General features: G+C 43.3%; 2 protein-coding genes across 2 annotated transcripts in view; one reads left to right on the plus strand and one right to left on the minus strand.

The window, feature by feature from the left end:
* LOC311031491 (ornithine decarboxylase-like) overlaps positions 1 to 19,634 on the minus strand; it is a gene marked incomplete at its 3' end in the record, with an annotated part of 229,983 nt that overhangs the window by 84,519 nt on the left and 125,830 nt on the right. The window lies entirely within an intron of this gene.
* Positions 88 to 19,022, plus strand: LOC311030473 (mitochondrial adenyl nucleotide antiporter SLC25A23-like). Its single transcript, XM_084036240.1, has 10 exons — positions 88 to 360; positions 7,610 to 7,733; positions 8,804 to 8,891; positions 11,518 to 11,629; positions 13,413 to 13,571; positions 15,594 to 15,746; positions 15,934 to 16,047; positions 17,155 to 17,322; positions 17,822 to 17,972; positions 18,056 to 19,022. The coding sequence occupies exons 1-10, from the start codon at positions 166 to 168 to the stop codon at positions 18,235 to 18,237; spliced, it is 1,446 nt and encodes a 481-aa protein (XP_083892366.1). The 5' UTR covers positions 88 to 165; the 3' UTR covers positions 18,238 to 19,022.

Here is a 19,634-nt window from a genome sequence, read left to right on the forward strand (position 1 = left end):
CGCTGTAATTGATAGAAGGGTTTAATCTGACAAGAGCTGGTCTAAGCCGCCACATCCGTCTGTGCTCCCGGTACGCGGTGAGCTAGCGGGCCGGTCCACCAGTGTTATGCTCGGCTGGGAAATCCACAGTCGACCAGCGGAGAAAAGCCGATTTCTTTATTTCACATGGGCGAAGAGGAGGACGGCTTCAGCGGGCAGACTCACCGCGGGGCCGGCGGGGCGTGCGTGGAGCCGGAGAGAGAGAGGAGGTACGCGGAGCTCTTTAAGCAGCTGGACCTGAACGATGATGGGAGGGTCGACATCAACGAGCTAAGGACCGGCCTGGCAGCTCGGGGTCTACACCGGGGAGAGGCGGAGGAGGTGAGGCTGCTGCTGCTGCTGCTGCTGCTGCTCTGCTTCTGCTGCTGCTGCTCTGCTGCTGCTGCTGGGACAGGTGCACGCGGACTCAGACACGTGCAGTGATGGAGTGACCCGTGTATATTTCCGTGAGGAAAACAGGAGCCCAAATGATATAAATAGGAGAGATCACAGTAATTAACATGCAGCCGTGGACAATTAACTTGGGATAAAATTAAATAAAAAAGTCACAGTGCTAAAATGGCACCAGTGTTTGACTGCCAAAAAGTAACTTACTGTAAAAAACAACAACAACAACAAAACAGTTTATTTCCTCGTCAATGGCAGATGTTTTATTTATTTACTGTAATTATTTTACACGTGGTGACAGTAGTTCTGTTTTAACAGCAACACAAAATAATCCCCATACCATCATGTTTGTTTGCGGTATTATTCTATTTTAACTGTAGATAAAACACAGTCATTAAAGGCTGAGTAGGTAATTTGGAAAAACCAACGGGACTTTGCTTCACAGAACTAAAAAAGTCCCGTCCAAGACCTCTGTTCAAAGCCCCGCCCCCAGAACGCCAAACGCCCCAGATAGGCAGAGTGTAATCAGGAAGTAAGTATTGACAGACAGGCAGGATGTCCAATTACTGTATTTTCTCCGGCCCAGTTTTTTTTCTTTTAACATCAAAACATTTAATTTATTTATTGCTATGGGTATGTTATGAGGATTTCAAGTAATATAACAGAAAGTGTTGTTCAGTGTTACGTGAATAGAATCACTTTAATATGCATTTTTGTTTACAGTAAGATGTAAAATAAAACATTTACGTCATTACCAAGTAGGGTATTTGTGCTTACAGTTGTCATACTTTAACTGTCAAAAGACAGTCAAAAATATGTACTGTATTTTTTGTTACAGTAATAGTTTTTAAATATCAACTAGAGCTTTGATATTATATTTGAAATTACAGTATCAATATTGCTAAATAAAACAAGAAAGTATGCAGCATCTTAAATGGACCCACTAAAATTCAAAGTATCCTCTTGTAATAATAATCTTCCTCATGTGAACTTGACTTGTATAATATTATATCTGATCTGGTGTCAGTGAAGTATCAGTACTGCTCATTGTCTTCTGGTAGTTTACTGTCAGTGTTTCAGGTTACATTTATTAGACCCAGCTGCCTTTTTAAAGCTGGAGGTTGCACACTGACCCTCAGACCGAAATTTTTACAGCCATGTGTTTGAAGTATCTTAAATTCAAACATTTTTAATTATTTTTAAACTAAAACCACGGCTGTGAGCGATCTCTGCCATTCATTGATGTAGTTGATGTAGTTGCATGGTAAGGTGTGAATCAAAAAGCCAAACAGCCCAAGTTGTTGGTCCGAAGAATGAATGTGTGTGAATGATGATCTTTGATCCTGATGGGCAGGTAGCAACTTTATCAGTGTATCAATAGTTGAATATTGAGTATATATTGAATAGTATTGATATGCTATAAAGGCGCTATAGAGAAGTACTCTTTATATAGCAGGACCTTATTTCAGAAAAAAAATATGTATGGTCGTCAACGGGCAGAGAGAAATAATGTTTTGATCCCATTTGAATTGTACCATGAATTATACATGTGATATTTTGTCAACTTATAATATATTTAAGTCCAGGAAGTCTCAGTGTGTTATAGGTTTGTCGTCGTATAATTGAGTTTAGTGTGAAACCGCTCTGAACTACATCTCTGGTCTCACACAACGTACGTCCCTAACGACCGTTAGCAGGAACAAGATGTACAGTGTTTCCAGGTTGGACGACCAGTTTACAGCCCAACATAAACCCACCTGATTAAAGAAACAACAGTCCAAATCATGAAACCTGTGTAAAACCCATAGACTGTACTGGAGTACAGTGGTACTGGAGAGGAGTACATGAGTCAATAGGTGGACATAACAGAGTTTGCTGAATTGTCCATGAGTTTTTACCAAATAACAGCTAATCATTGTATGAATATTGATACAGGTAACATTCTTTTCACAATATTTTCAAAACACTGCTAAATGTTGAGAAAAGCAGTCCAAATTTCATCTACGAGACCGACTTAATCAAAAGTAGCCCAGACATAAGTGGAAAGTCTGTGCTGCAACGGGAGCAACAGGCACTTTCCAAACATGTGCACTATAAGCATTGATACGTTGACATGAGAGGCGTGAGACACTTGTGGAATATGTTCACAAAGATGGCTGGTTCAGGCAAAGGAAGATGAAGAGAAGGTCATTAGAGAGGATAAGTCCAGCCCCTTCCTGTGTCCTATATACATATTTGACCAATATATATATATATATATATATATATATATATATATATATATATATATGTAGAGGTGGCACTTAGCCTCTTATTAAATGCCAAAGTCCATTTACTACATTATTTTTTATCTTATATATGTATCCATAGGAATGCATCCCAACATGATCATTCAATTTCCAATTTTATTTATGGAGCCCCAAATCACTAATTTACCTCAGAGGTCTTACAACTGGTACAGCATAGAACGTCCTCTGTGATCCATGTAAAGAGAGCGGTGACAGACTACGGGAGGTAACTGTGGTAGAAATAGTTGCAGCACCATTAAACAGGGCAGTCAGGTGTCGTGCAGATCAATCACTAATCTGTGATCCTGCTTAGAAAGACTCCGAGTCCCAGTTTGCAGAGGAATCCAACCCTGTTTGGAGGAATATTCAACTTCACTTTACTGGGATCTCCTTGTTTCTCCTGCGAGTCCAAAGCTTTTGAATATGTAAAATAGTGTATAATATTAGCTCATTATTTTCCTTTACACAATTGACATTGTTACATGATTTTAATGACGTAATTTATCTGATGTACCTGGTCTTCCAGCTGTGGCTTTTCTCTCCTGCTCTGATTTGGTTCTCTATATGTTTCCATTTGAACCAGACTGCTACCTCCGGTTCTGAAAAGTGAAGCAGAGGCCAAGTTCCTTAAATTGCACCCTACTTCTCTCTTGATTTATTATTATTATTGTTATTAATTATTATTTATTCTCAGTAAACACTGTAAACATGAGTTTATGGTCTCAATCTCTAGTTTCAAGTCTTCTTCAATCCAGCATGATGTTCATTTAGTACTGGTCCTTTTAGAGTCCAACAAACCAGAAAGCAGGGGATGCTTTAGGGGCGGGGCTACCTGATGACTGACAGGTCACTACCACATTACAAATGCAGTTAGCTACTAAGATGACTTTAACACTTGGCTGTAAAGTTGACCTTGAACTATGAAGCTAACTCTGTTAGCAGCTTCACACCAGAATCCACATGGATCCAGATCCAGGCTCCCCATGGCGATGGCCAACTGCCGAATTCTGGGCTTCAAAACCGTAGTCCAGGAACTGATAGGTGACGTCACCATGACTACGACCACTTCTTATAGACAACATCCAAGTATTTGCAGAGATAGTAGCTTGATATTAGTTTGCAGAACACCAGAAAACTGTGTTGATGAATGTGTGTGGGTTATTACACATGGACATCTAACTGGTTCTCACAAGTATAGAAGTACAGAAACATATAGGTGGCATGGAGTGATTAGCTGAAAGCACTCCTTTGACTTTTGAGGGCTCTCGTTCAAGGGTGCTTAGTGGTCCAAGTGTTCCCAGCAACCCACAAAAAGTACCTGAAGTAAAACTGACATTTTCAATCTGAGCCAAAACCTAATCCATTATTCTCTAACTCTGTGGCCCACCATTCCTCCTGGAGTCTGTTGACTAGTCTTTCGGTCTCCTGGTAACAGTGAACACAGGACCTTGCTTGAGGAACTTAACCACCTGTTTTCCAACTGAAAACCAGAGTATTGACAAATGTTCACAACTGTATCACTGTACCACACCTTTATAGCCCTTTGCTAACCATAATCATAACAATAGTGTGCATGCTAGCATTTAGCTTTTAAGTTAGCGGTTAGCATTAGCGCTGGTGAGGGGCAGAGGCACCACAGCCAAGACTCTGGGCTTTATTTAGTCTTAAGATCTAGAACCATATTCCAGCAGTCGTCGTTGTTCTCTAACCATCACTTCAGAGGAATGTCAATGAAAAGTGATTTTTGTACACTAACTTGCTTGAATGTTCACATTATTATATATTTTTTAAATATTGGCTGCAAGCAAAAGCACACAAATGGTAATTTTTGGAGATCTGGGTACAATAAGGATCGATAACAGGTACCAAGTTCTTGATACCTCCAATGTATGGAGAACCGATCTCTATGCTGCAGTAATATAATGGATTGGATTTTTAATGACATGCATCTTAAATATGCATCTTAAATACAACAGATTATGAATTAGTCACACAATTTAACTTTGTTGAATTGTGTGACTAAGGGGGGGTTAGGGTTCTTTGGTATAGGTATGATGATGGTGGTCTTGAAGCTTGATGGGACAACAGCCTGTCTCAGAGAAGTGTTAAAGACATCCGTGAAGACATCCGTGAGCTCCTCTGCACAGTCCTTCAGCACACGACCAGGAATGTAGTCTGGACCTGTTGCCTTGCGGGTGTTGATAGTGGAGATATCCTCTTCACGCTGGCAGCAGACAGACAGAGAGCCATGGGGTCATGATCTGCTAAAACATTTCTCAGTCTGTTGTGTCGAAGCAGTCCTGAAGAGTAGAGGAGGCCCCCTCAGGTCACACCCGTACCTGCTTCTGAACCGGTTTGGTGACTTTCACTCTCAGTCTGTATGCTTGTATTAGCATAACAGCGATGTGATCAGAGAGTCCAATGTGGGGGAGGGGGGAGGCCTTGTATGCTCCTTTGTGGGTAGTGTAGACCATGTCCAAAATGTTACCCCCCCCCCCTTGTTGGGAAGAACAGTCTTGAGATCAGCATGATTCAAATCTCCAGCGAGGATGGTGAAACTGTCTGGGTGGGCTGTCTGTTGTTCACGGATGGCTTGATACAGTTCACCAAGTGCCGCATTCCTGTCACTGTTTTTGGAGGTTGGAGGGATGTATACCGCGACTAGCAAAACCGCAGTAAATTGCCTCGGCAGGAAAAAAGGACGGCACCGAATGAACATGATCATGGTGAACAGTGTTTTCATACTACCACAGCGTCCCAGCACCACCGTCCTGTGATATTTATCACAGGGCCCCATTCAGACAGCATAACCCATGTTGTATGATTAAGGGGCCCCTACAAAAAAATGTGTCTGGCCCTGATTTTCACATGGTAGAATTGTGTTTTCCATGGTGGTTTAGACAACAAATCCAACGTTAGGTTGAGGCAATAAAACCTCTCAGGGCGCACTCACACTCACGGAGACACAGCGTCATTTTTATTATAAAACTACCGGTCCGGTTCTGCTCCGGTTCCACTAACACCACGAGTCTGAAGCCCTAGCCTGACCCAGAATCCTGAGGGAGCGATAATGAGTGGGGTGGCCTATCCATTAAAGCCGACGTCATGTCCACATTGCGTACCCGTGCATCAGTGGCGAGCGGTGACCGTTTACTGTGGTCATGTTGAAGTGTCAATACCATGCGCGCCCGTGGGGGGGGCATTATATTTTTTAATAAAAAATATAATATGGTTAGTGGAAACAGCTTGTAGTGATCACGTTGGTCCAGAGTACATTTGATCACTATAAGCGGTTGATTACTAAAACCGAATTGTTATTACAGTATTTCACTTATTTTTTTATGGAGAACATCATCTAAATGCCAGTTGTATAGTTTTTCAATGAGAAAAATGTAACGAAGCGGTCGTCAGCGCGATCCTCTCGTCAGCTCCAAACTCACCCGTCTGCACCTCAATCACAGACCACAGCTGGTTTTCCGCACAGCATTTACAGTAACTCACGTGACACGTCTCAGATCAGTAGGCGCTGCTGCCGGTGTGTTTTTAAAACGAACTAGGCTAGTAGCGCCGCAGATTTCTCATTCCCCACCTTGTTTGACAGAGAGTGTTTCGAGATGGTTTGCATGAATGAACAGGCAATATGTCGCTGTCAGACCGGATCGTTTGACGGGAGGGGGGTCGGCTAGCTAGCCATTTATGTTTCTCATACGTGCTAGCTTGAAAGTGACGGACGGAATTCTTTGCAGTCTTTGTGATATTTACTTCAGGAGTAGGCCGTCCACTTGAAATTATAGCTTTCTTTTCCTCAAAAGGTCTCCGCGAAAACGGCACTGAACGCAAAGCCTGAATATAATTAATATTTTCAGTCATTTTGACCAGGCTACACAATGAATGAACCACTGACAGTTTCCCGCTGAACAATTCAAACAAGTCATTTTTGCGCATGCGCGTTGGCAGATAAGCTGCTTCACTGACAGCTTTTTTGCCATTCAAAATGCTCATCTACAGTAAACACAGCCTTTAGCAGTAACTGTACTAGTCGGTGTCACAGTGCGCATGCGCGAAACAAGCTGTCAGCTTTCCAGCTTTTCGCAAGCAAAACGGGACAGATTAGGCACGGATTTAAGACCAAAACAGTAAAACTAAGGTATTGTATAATTGAACACACTGCCAGATTAATATTTTCAATTATTTTTATTGAAGGGCTTTCTACCTCTTCCAAGCGTGCCGGGCGGAGGAAGCGTGGCCAAACAATCCGGACTTTAGGCTCAAGCGTGCTGGGCGCGGTCCGGTTGGTGTAGTGTGAGTGCACCCTTAGATTAAACGCAGTCTGGTGGTCAAAGTCCTGTGATATTGGACCTACATGCACCTCAATATTTAATACTACGCCACTAGCTCTAGATGTCAAATGGATGCGTTGAATTTGTGTGTTCACCACGAAAAAGGATCCTAATTAACTTTGGATTGACATTGTTTTAGTGCTCAGAGACACAAAATATATGGACAATTCATGTCCCTGAACACAACACAGAAGGATTTAGTGACTATTTCCCGACCTGCCGTGAGATTGTTGACACTTGCAGTGTGTGATTTTCCACCCTTCCGTGCTCAAGAATTAGTCTTGTCTTCTTTGTCTCTCTCTGTCTTTTTGTCCTAATCAAGAGAGGAGAAGTTGCATTTGCAGGTAAGATGTAGTTTTCTTTAGACTTTCACTGGAAGCACACTTTCTCACGTTCTGTCCTTGTTTTTGTCTCACTCTCTATGCACCCCCTTCACTACGTGGCCGTCTGCATTGAGCAACACAACCTCACCTGTTCACCTCCACCTGCTCCGTCCCGTCTTCATCTGCTGGTGCCCCCTGCTGGTTGACCCACCACCTCCCTCTGTCCCCACAGATAGTCCTTGAGAGCGACGTCAACCACGATGGTCTGCTGGACTTCCAGGAGTTCTCTCAGTACCTTTGGGCCCACGAGAAGAGGCTGTGGCTCATATTCCACAGTCTTGACCGCAACAATGATGGTGTGACGCACACACACACACACTTAACACACAGGATGTTTTTCAATGTCAAGGATGGATCCTTTAACAACTGTATTTCAGGAATGATACATCACTGCCTATGTCCAGGACCCTTCAAAGTCCTTCAATTTCATTTATTTGTTTTATTTACATAAAGCTACATAAAACATTCAACCCCTGCTTTCTGGTCTGGTGGACTCTAAATGGACCATAATGTACTAAATGAACATCATGCTGGATTGAAGAAGACTAGAAACTAGAGATTGAGACCATAAACTCATGTTTACAATATTTACTGAGATAATACATCAAGAGAGAAGTAGGACCATTTTCTCATAGACTTCTATACCATCAGAGAGGAGTCGCCCCCTGGTGGCCAGTAGAGAGATTGACAGTTTAAGGCACTTCAGCCTTTGCTTCAGTGGTCAGATCCGGATGTTGCAGCCTGGTGTTTATCCGCTGCACTGCTAAAACACCCACAATACAGTGCGGACAATGCATTTCCTGTCCTCCGATTGGGAGACAGGGGAAATATGCTTGTGCGCTTTCATTTCACCTCAGATTTCACCTCAGCAGTCAAAATCTGTTTCTGAACTAATTTGAGGCGAGAAACTGCCAATCCAATTTCTGACTCAATTTGGAGAGAGCTGACCAAGACAGTTTTGAAGATTTTTCTTTCTCTGGAGTCTGGTGGCTCTAAGGAGCACATTGATTGTATGTTTTGTACCTTTATAAATAATAATAATTTTGGGATGGTTGAGGAATGCAACTAGAAATTGTAATGTACTGTATTATTCTAAATAAGGGTCTTCTGTACACCTTCACGCTGGCTCAGCTTTTCAGTGTATCTCTCTGAATACTAAGAAGGAGTCCAGACTTTCTAGGACCCCACTTGGAAGGAGATCCTTGGCTTTGAGAAACACCCTCACACACATATGCACACTTAAATCCCCTCTTACCTCCTGCTACTTGTTTTCCAGCGATGCACATGAAATACATTTCATATCATGGGCTGAACAATGCAGGTTATTGTTGACGGAAGTGTGACCACTTTCTGTTGTGTTTCGTAGGTCGGATCGACGTCGGGGAGATCCAGCACTCGCTGCACAAGCTTGGTGTGGAGGTCACCATGGAGCAGGCCTCCAGGATCCTGCAGAGGTACCGCAACCTTTTATTTCATCACTGTGGTGCTTCATGACATTTTCTACTTTTATGACAATTGCCACCATAAAACCAGGAGGCAACTTGAAAGTGCCTTCAACTGTCATTCTCTCTACTGGCCATCAGGGGGAGACTCCTCTTATTGTATGGAAGTCTCTGAGAAAATTACCCTACTTCTCTCTTGATTTATTATCTCTGTAAACATTGTAAACATCTCCAGTTTCAAGTCTTCTTCAATACACACCAGGGGGGCATTGGGGCACCTTTAACAAGCAAATAAAAATATGAACCATATATGAACCACATTTTCAAGTCCCAACATCACCAGCAGCAGAGTCACAGCAAAAACTGCCTTAATAGACTTTTAGGCAGAAATCTGGAGCAGAACAGGATCTTGGGTTCCATCTGCACACTATTAACAGTAGTAGTAATATTAACAGTAGTAGTATTAAAGGTGCTATTGACAACAATGATAACATCCAGCCATTAGATGTCGCACTCGTACTCCCCCCTTCCATTGCATTCACGTCACAACACAGCTTTTGCTCGAAGCGCATGCGCCCTCAATGGGTTGCCAGTGTTGGTGTTAGCTAAAAGTTGGCTTTAACTATATCTTACCATTCCAGAAGAAAAGTGGCCACCTCAGCGTTTTCAGTCCTTGAAACTCCTCCAGCTGACTCCAACAATCAAACGCTGAACCAACATTCACTCTGGTCCTGCTCCTGCTTTTGTGACAAACAAAATGGTACCAGTCCAAAGTGCTAAGTGACTTGGTACCGAAATGCCTCCCGCTTACTGTTAAATTCAGCCATTTTTCTCCATTTGTGTGTGTATTGAAATGTATTTCTGAGAAGAGAGTCCATCCATCCATTTTCTACCGCTTATCCTGTATTCAGGGTCGCGGGGGGGCTGGAGCCGATCCCAGCTGTCATTGGGCAAAGGCAGGGTACACCCTGGACAGGTAACCAGTCTGTCACAGGGCCGACATGTAGAGACAAACAACCATTCACGCTCACATTCACACCTACGGGCAATTTAGAGTCACCAATTAACCTATCCCCATCCTGCATATCTTTGGACTGTGGGAGGAAGCCGGAGAACCCGGAGAGAACCCACGCTTACACAGGGAGAACATGCAAACTCCACACAGAAGGAACCCGGGGCCGACCCGGGGATCAAACCCAGGACCCTCTTGCTGTGAGCCGAGAGTGCTACCCACTACACCACCGTGCAGCCCTGAGAAGAGAGTCATTTATATATAAATCACAAAATACATTTGTGAATCCTTCTCTGTGCATTCATTATTAATGAGACTGAAATTACCCGATACAATGTGTCCCGCAGTCATCAAGAAAACAATGCTTCTTAACATTCTAGAACCTGATATCCAGTGTTGGGTATAGTTACTTTGGAAAGTAGTTAATTAGGTTACAACGTTACCATCAATTAAAAGTTACGTTACAGCGTTACCTGTGAATAAAAGTAACGCGTTAGAGTACTCATGCGTTACCAAAAATTAAAAGCTGTTTGCAGTGCCTCGCACATGCTGCACCTTAACTGACGCACACAGCCTCCTTTAAATGCACCGAGAAGTTGTGACAATGATGAGTAATGTCAGTCATACAACCAAATTAACTCTGCAGGATAACAATAAAGACAGTTAGCAATATGCCACATAGCGCTTTATTAATTAATTTTTCTTTTTTGATCACACAACATATGAATCAAAATTCACACCTACCCAGCCCAGGTAGCCTATATATGAGCACCAAACAAGATTAGGTAACTCCTGATTTTTTTTTAACCCGAATGCAGTTATGAAAGTGCATAAAGTGCGCTTACTTGTAAACACAATCTGAGGTAAACAGGTAGCAGACTCAGATCCATTTTTAGAAATTAACGACCAGTCAACGATCTAACAGAAATGTTAACAGCTGGATCTATGTCGAACAAAAATGATAACAGGCCGAATAAAATCGCTCACTGGCACACAGGCAAATGACAAATAGCCTAATAGCCGAACTAAAATACTATTCAAGTGTCACAGGCCTAAATTCACTTTACCATCGTCCACTTACATTTACTCTTCAAAGTAGTGATTAAAACATAGCAGAAGAAGATTTTTGAAACATCTGTCCGACAGTCGATTTCTCCTGGGAGTAAGAACGAGACTCCACCCACGGGTGCGCTGGAGGGTGGTGGGGTATTGAAGCACTGACACAGGTTACGTAGGTCAGCAGCAGGGCAGAGACGCATCACAGCGCTGCGCCTCCGCTGACACATCCGCAGGTGGAACACTACTGTCTGACAAAAAGCAGGCTGCAGTCGGGATTTTTCTTTCCGTATCCGGAGAAATTCTTAAAATAACGGATTACTTTTTAAACAAAATAACGAAGTTATTGATTGCTTGACGCACGAAACTAACGCGTTACGTTACACGTTACACGAAAAAAGTAATTAGAGTTACCCACAACACTGCTGATGTCAGATTACACTGATGAGCTTTCTGTTTAAATGCGTAAGAAAAAATATTTCATTTGTGATGCTAGAAGCCATGTGAACTCTGCTGATGTGCCATGTCCCGTTATGAGTTGTCATTTTCTGATGCAGCTTTCTCTCCCAGTATGGACAGGGACGGCACCATGACAATTGACTGGAAAGAATGGCGAGATCACTTCCTGTTCAACCCCTTCCACAACATGGAGGAGATCGTCCACCACTGGAAACACTCCCATGTGAGTCACAACCCTTTCTTGGTTTCCTAAACAGCAATGGCTGTCTCAAGGAGGTAACTGGAATAAATCCATCCATCCATTGTCTACCGCTTATCCTGTATTCAGGGTCACGGGGGGGCTGGAGCCGACCCCAGCTGTCATTGGGCGAAGGCAGGGTACACCCCGGACAGGACGCAAGTCCATCACAGGGCTGACATGTAGAGACAAACAACCATTCACACTAACATTCACACCTACGGGAAATTTAGAGTCATCAATGAACCTATCCCCATCCTGCATGTCTTTGGACTGTGGGAGGAAGCCGGAGAACCCGGAGAGAACCCACGCTTACACAGGGAGAACATGCAAACTCCACACAGAAGGAACCCAGGCCGACCCGGGAATCGAACCCAGGACCCTCTTGCTGTGAGGCGAGAGTGCTACCCACTACACCACCGTGCAGCCCACTGGAATAAATATTTAATGAAAATAATTTTGAAAAGTCATTTTTGCTTCGGAAGGTTCCTAACGGAATAAATGACCGGGAAGTGTCAGCCGTTATAAGATGTGTATGAATTCTTAAATGTTTAAGGACAACTTCCCCGGTGGAAACATGAATGTGTATTGAAAGTGGGTCATAGATGTCATTGAAATGTAAAATATATTTAGAGTTTGGTGCCTTCTTGACTGAGAAAAGGCAGGCAGTGACTTTTTGGCGCATGTGGATGGAAGACAAAAACTCCCACTGAACTGTCCCCTGTGGAATGGCCGACGGCCCCCTCAGTGGGTCCCACCACTGGTCTGTAATAGGTCTGTAGTCTCAGTGGGTCCCACCACTGGTCTGTAATAGGTCTGTAGTCTCAGTGGGTCCCACCACTGGTCTGTAAAGGTCTGTAGTCTAAGTGGGTCCCACCACTGGTCTGTCATAGGTCTGTAGTCTCAGTGGGTCCCACCACTGGTCTGTAACAGGTCTGTAGTCTCAGTGGGTGCTGCCCCCTATAGGCGGGTTGAAGATATGAAGAAACTAGTGTTGTGGTCTCACCCCCTCCAACTAAAGAGCCTCCGATGATGCAACATGAGGATATTTGCGTTATCGGGGGCTCTTTTTCAGAATAGAAACACGGAGATCTCCGTCTGATGACGGCCATTGAAACATACTACCAGGTTTCTATAGATACAAAGCTTAATGTAAATGGCTAAGTATTCCCGTAAGGAAAGATGCTTCGATGCTCCCTTTCAAGTCTCCTTTATCATTGGAAACACTGGACCTTCCTTTACCAAAGGAAGGGAAATAACACCGACCCACAATTCCTTGCGACAGCAACATTTAAAGTGACGCACGACTGGGCTGTTCATAAAACGGTATGCAGAAACTGTAAAAAAAAATCTCATAAACAACTTTCACAATCAACATGAATAAATATTTCATCTCCAGAAAGGAACTGATTTTTGTGCTGAGTCATAGAGAAGTAAATATCATATCAGAGATGAGCTGCAGAGACCAGAATTCTGTCCAGTCAGTCCATTTAATGGCTGGGGATGACAGTATTCTATAAAAATGAAGATCTTTTTATATTCTAAGACATTATTCTGCCTCCACAATGAGCCCACAGCTGCAGTGGCATACACATGACGTCCACCCCACAATGGTCTATCATGACATAATCTACATTGCACCTTTAGACTTAAGTGGTGTGTATGTCGTAGAGGTGGCGGTGCAGAAGAAGAATAAAAAATGATACATTGGCATATTTCTCTTGTGAATAGAAACAGATCGTCCCTTTAATGTCTCATGTTCTTCCAGATGTTTGACATTGGGGAACATCCGACGGTACCAGATGAGTTCTCAGAGCGGGAGCGACGATCCGGTCTGGTGTGGAGGCAGCTGGTTGCCGGGGCGATGGCAGGTGCCGTGTCCCGGACAGGAACTGCTCCTCTGGACCGCCTGAAAGTCTTCCTGCAGGTTGGTCATTTCACTTCCACTCCACGCGGCCGGCTGTTTAAAGATCAGCTATGGATGGACTTTTCATGCATTGTTATGTTAACTATACAGGGTACATTGTGTATAATGCTATTTTAGAAATTTCTTCATTCACACCTTTTTTTAATTCCTGTGGAAAAACAAAATCAGCTGTTAGTGAGGTGTGCAGCTCACTCTCTCCCTCTGCACCCACTTACAGGACTGAAACAGAGCACGGGGTGGGTAGTTCAGGTGGGCGTTTGGAGCATGACCAGCTAAAACAGCCTGTGCTGAAAGCTTGAAACAGACTCTGAAACCTCCTGCTGAGTTAATACGGGGCCAATTCCATATTACTAATTGATTAATGCTAAAAGGCATAAACCCATAAAGCCTTGCGCCAACTTCTGTATTCGACTCTCATTCAAATCCTGCAATTTCTAGTGAACACACAGCAACAGTGTGTAGACATTACAGTGTCCTGCTGAGACATTACATCATGCATATACTAAAAAGTGTATCCCAATATCAAACAGGCTTAGTTGTATATTGATTATAAAATATATAAGCATGTGAATGGGTGAAACTGCTTTCAATGATTTAAACTGGCTACATGCAAATTGTCCATTGTGCATGTAAAGTGTGGATTCCAAAGTTTTCTAAGACCAAAAAAAACCCATCAATTTGGACATTTTTCACACTTTTGCACACCAACACCACCTATGACAATACAAACAGTGCAGTACAATATGTTAACAACTCAAATAAACGTTGAGGCTAATCGTCACGAGTTGTCATACGCATCCACTTACATTGAAAATGAGCGGCATATCATTAAAATAGAACTGGTTCTGCTCCTTGTTGTACTTCTGAAGCTGAGCAGCTGTCAGGACTGGACTAGTAGGAGGACTCAGGGGCAGAGTGAGGACAGTAGATCCAAGCTTTTATTTACAGGTTCACACGAATTCCAATAAACGAGTGACAGCACAATGGCTATGAAAATTCACTTGATTCCTAACTTTAGGAAAAGGGGAGAGAGAGGGAAGGGAAAAGGGAAAGGGGAGCGGGGATAGGGAAGGTGGTGGACGTACAAACGCGACAAAGGAAAACGCTCCGCAGGGGAGGATACAAAACAAAAGGCTAACTAAATGTCTACTCTTAACAGTGACTAAATTATAAACTTTAACAAACGAAAAACGCTCCAAAAGGGAGGATACGGGACTACAAAAGATTTACTACTCTGACTCTGAGGCTAACGCAAGAACGGAAACTCTCCAAAAGGGAGGACACGAGACTACTACAGGAATATCAAATATCGAAAATGGGAAAAACACGAGAACACAAAACGCTCCAACAAGGGAGGAAAATAACAAAGCACCATAAGGCTGAAAACCGAAAACGCTCCCAATAGAGGAGGACAAAACTACTACGAGAATCTATCTATGAACTAGGAACTGAAAACTTTAACAAACACAAAATCACTCGTCTAGAGGAATACCTGAAACACTGAAACAACGGCGACTTGGACGTGATCGAGAGCTGTGGTCATGGGCTAGATTCAGACGTGGGACGAAATACTCTGGCAACGAGACAGGGGAAGACACAGACTATATAGACATCAGGGAGGGGAGCACAGGTGACAACAATCAGGGATTAGGGATGACGTCGGACTGGAGACACATGAGGAAGGGCAAGTGACCTGAAACGAGAGGAGAGTTACTTTTCAAAATAAAACATAAAATTCACAAGACAGAAAACCCAAGACAGGACACCCATCACCGCTGTGTGACAGCAGCGTATTCCTTCCTATACTCCTCTGCTACGTGTGATCTCATATGCACCTGCTGTTTGGCCTGGAACCACACACACAGCAAACAGTTTAACCAAGTGGATCTGATTCTACTTTTCATCATGGTAATAGTCCATCATAATGGTTTTATGATGATATATGACGGAATACCGACCTTCATCAGGGGTCCGACAGGTTTTGGTAAAGGTGACTGACCTGGCAGTGTTTTGTGTGTCCAGGTCCACGGCTCTACATCTCGGGGGATTAATCTGTGGTCCGGACTGAGGGGAATGGTCCAGGAGGGAGGCGTCGCCTCGCTCTGGAGGGGAAATGGCATCAATGTCCTCAAGATTGCCCCTGAATCTGCCATTAAGTTTATGGCCTATGAACAGGTGGGGATCAATACAAATTAATACATGCTAGCAGATAGATTTGTTGCTGATAAATGTTCTTGTAAATTATCTTGGAATGTCAAAGGGTCAATCCTAACTGTTCCTCTGTCTCTAAACTTGTCTGTGTAGACCTTTGCACTTCCTGTCTCTCGTGCTCACCAACATCCTGGTCCTTCTCTTTCTCCAGATCAAGTGGCTGATCCGAGGAAGTAAAGGGGGAGGTGGTTTAAGGGTACAAGAGAGGTTCATTGCTGGCTCTCTGGCAGGAGTTACCGCCCAGACCATCATCTACCCCATGGAGGTCAGTCTGTGTGTTTGCAGAGTCTATATTAAAATAGGGCCGAAAGGCCAGTTTGTAAATATATTGTTTCTGGAGCTTAACACCATTTTTATTGTCCTTTCATATATTCCTCAAACTGCTGTGCTCAATGTGGTGGAATTTGACAACATCCCTACATCCGTATCTGAGCGTGCTATTGGTTCAGACTCCGGGATGTTAGTGTCGGTACAGTGGTCATGTCAGATCAGGTGATTATAGAGTCATAAAGAGGGAGACATGACAGACTGCAGGTCTGTCCCTGACAAAACATCGCTGCTCATCTGATGGGTTGCTGGAGTACCTCTGCTAATTATCTCCAGTTTTTTTCGTTTTTTTTTCATTTTCAATGTGTCAATATAGTCCCTCGAGGAAACATCAGAGAGGCAGAGCTGTTGCCATAGCATCACAAATGTTTTCACATTCACAACCATAGACTGTATAAAAAAGAAGTGGACGTAGTCATTGTGACATCACCAGTTGGTTTGTGGACTAAGGTTTTGAAGCCTCCAGTCGGCATTTTGGCCATAGATTTTTGCAACCAGTGAAGGAAGTGACCATATTTGGACTGTGGAGGAGTGACGGGTGGATCTGATGAACACAAGCAGCAGAGCGGCAACCTTACTGGATCTGGATCCATCTGGGTTCTGGTGTGAAGTTGTTAACAAAGTTAGCTTCATGATTCATGGTCAACTTTACAGCTAAGTGTTGAAGTCACCTTAGTACGGCATTGGTAGCGACCTGTCAATCACAAGGTAGCCCCGCCTTGGGAAGTAGGGTAATTTTCTGATTGACTTCCATGGTTGTTGTCTACATGCTACACGGTCTAAAACTACGGTTTCCCACTCATTGTGGTTCTGAGCTGAGCCGATCACATATATCATATATCATGGAACCAGTCATAAGTAGGAGAATGTCTTACCATACCAGATAAGAAGAAGAACATGGATGGAAAATGGCCACTTGATGCTAGTTCTTTATAAGTGAAAGAATACAAAAGCAAGTTCTACCTCCTTGTCTAATTGAAGCACAATCTCTTGCTGTCCTGTTCCTGTCTGTCCTCAATCTTCCATCTTCTTGTCTGTTGTGTAGGTGCTGAAGACCCGCCTCACATTAAGAAAGACGGGACAATACTCAGGTATGGCAGATTGTGCCAGACAGATCCTGAAGGTGGAGGGCGTCCGGGCTTTCTACAGGGGCTACCTACCAAACACACTGGGCATCATCCCCTATGCTGGCATTGACTTGGCTGTGTATGAGGTGTGTGAACATAGGCCTATTTTTTTTATACGATAAGTGGTTAAAACTACAATATATATATATACATACATATATCAAGTCATGCCTTTTTAGGTCTGTCTGCAAGACCACAAGCTAACTGCTTTTAAAATGCTTATTTTCTGAATGGAGTCTGGTTGATGGGTGCTATGCTATGCTAACACTGTAGCTGCTCCATCAACACTCCAAATAAGGTAATTTAGACATAAATACAGCAGTGGACCACAGTCTAGTTACTCCACATAGTCTGGTCTGGTCTCTGGACTAATGGGGACTACTATCGTAGACCTCTGGGGGACCACAGACATTCTCTGGTTTCTCCACAATCCATTTCGGATTCAGTAACGAGACGTGGAGAATGTCAACGCTGTTAGTTACACAAATTTCTTGACTCAGTTGAAATATTTCAACATTAGTGTTGGGTGTGAACACACTATTATACTCCACTTCTTCATTCTCTTTTCATCTGTTTAACTTGAAGACTCTGAAGAACGCCTGGCTCCAGAGGTACTGTGTAGGTTCTGCAGATCCCGGAGTTTTGGTCCTGCTGGGCTGCGGTACCGTCTCCAGCACCTGTGGCCAGCTGGCATCCTATCCCCTCGCTCTCATCCGGACACGGATGCAGGCACAAAGTGAGACATACTGCAGAGTCGAACATCCTTGATTTAAATCCAAAAATGATCCAGCAATAATTCCATCGTTCTTCTTCTTCCAGTCACCACTGATGGGAAACCCAAGCTGACCATGGTGGGCCAGTTCAAATACATTATATCACACGAAGGTGTGCCGGGCCTGTATCGTGGTATCACCCCCAACTTCCTCAAAGTTGTGCCAGCTGTCAGCATCTCCTATGTGGTGTACGAGCACATGAAGAAGGTCCTCGGTGTGGGTTACTAGACCACGACCCCGGTGAAGGACTCATGACGACGAGGATCGGTTTCATTATGCCTGTGAGAAGAAGTGATGCTGGCGCTCCTCAGACCTCAACCAAATAGAAAGGAAGTGTATAATGAGGAGAGATGCTATCTGCTGCACTTTGTATTGACTCCGTCAGGCTCTTGGTCGGCTTGTGTAGCTGGTAGATCAAATTCATTTGTGGATATTTGGAGAAGAGAATGAGATCATTATTTGTCCTCTCTGAGACATTTATGCCACATACCGTACATGCAGGAAATGCATTTACTTGGCTGAGAATGTTCCGGTCACCTCGTGTTCAGGTCACCTGACCTCTGAAACACCAGTAGAATTACCCCACTACAAAGTGATCTCCCAGGAATATGTGCATGCGTTCACCTGATTGGCCAAGGTGGTGAATTGCTGGATGACATAACGTAGACCTCCCTTTAAGGTGTGTCATATTTATATTGCGTTTATACGTATTTTCACAGTCTGATACTTCAACAGTTTTACTAGAAAATGAGACTTTCTTGACTTTTGACAAACATCATGTGTGTCATTCATGACACAATTCAAACGAGGCGAAACAATGATTTTTCTCTCTCCATGACTACCATACATATCGATGGCCGAAAAGCAAAACTTCCTATCTGGAGGATTTTCTGATTGGCGGATTTCACTTTGGATGATGAGAACAAGGAAGGTTAATACCTTCAGTCAGTATTGTTAACACATAATATAATAATATAGTCCAAAAACAGTGTATTATGCATTGGGTATCCTTAACAATTAGCAGTATACAAGAAAAAAAAACAAGCTTTTTTAGTACTTCCTGAATATAGCCTCAGGTATATGCACAACATATTCCCCTTCCTTTATACTTTCGTTGCAGTCGTTTTCTGCTCAATAGGGCTGTTTACATTCTTTGCAACAGTGATAGAAAGACGTGGACTCTATCTGGACTCTGTGAAGAACAGGACATTTTACCATGGTGGACCCATGTCTCACCCTCTGCATCTCGCAAACTGGTGAACCAAGCACTGGGAGGTCTGGGAGCAGACACGTATTTGAGCAGTAATACTCTGGTGTTTTGTTTCTGTGCTCTTATCATTTGAATTTGAAATGACACAGGTGGTATAGGAAACAAAATGACATTCCCATACAACTAAACTTTACTATCAATTATGAGTCCAGGGAAACAATTTTATTTTCTAGACCAAACGGTCACATTTTTTTAAACAGTTTGAAACCAGGTGGAAGGTTCAGAAAAGTGAAGCCAAAGCTACTGGCCATTAAGGGGCAACTCCTCTCTGATTGTATAGAAGTCTATGAGAAAATGGTCGTACTTCTCTCTGCTGGCCACCAGGGGGCAACTCCTCTCTGATTGTATAAAAGTC

The sequence above is a fragment of the Eutrigla gurnardus genome (assembly GCF_963514095.1).
Source record: "Eutrigla gurnardus genome assembly, chromosome: 20".
Lineage (NCBI taxonomy): Eukaryota > Metazoa > Chordata > Actinopteri > Perciformes > Triglidae > Eutrigla > Eutrigla gurnardus.

What these genes read in the sequence shown, in the direction of transcription:
- LOC311030473 (XM_084036240.1), top strand. Translation starts at nt 166, where the DNA reads ATGGGCGAAGAGGAGGACGGCTTCAGCGGGCAGACTCACCGCGGGGCC. An exon ending in GCCTCCAGGATCCTGCAGAG is followed by an intron (nt 8,892 to 11,517) that starts GTACCGCAACCT and finishes TTTCTCTCCCAG; the next exon opens with TATGGACAGGGACGGCACCA. An exon ending in TTGACTTGGCTGTGTATGAG is followed by an intron (nt 17,323 to 17,821) that starts GTGTGTGAACAT and finishes TTTAACTTGAAG; the next exon opens with ACTCTGAAGAACGCCTGGCT.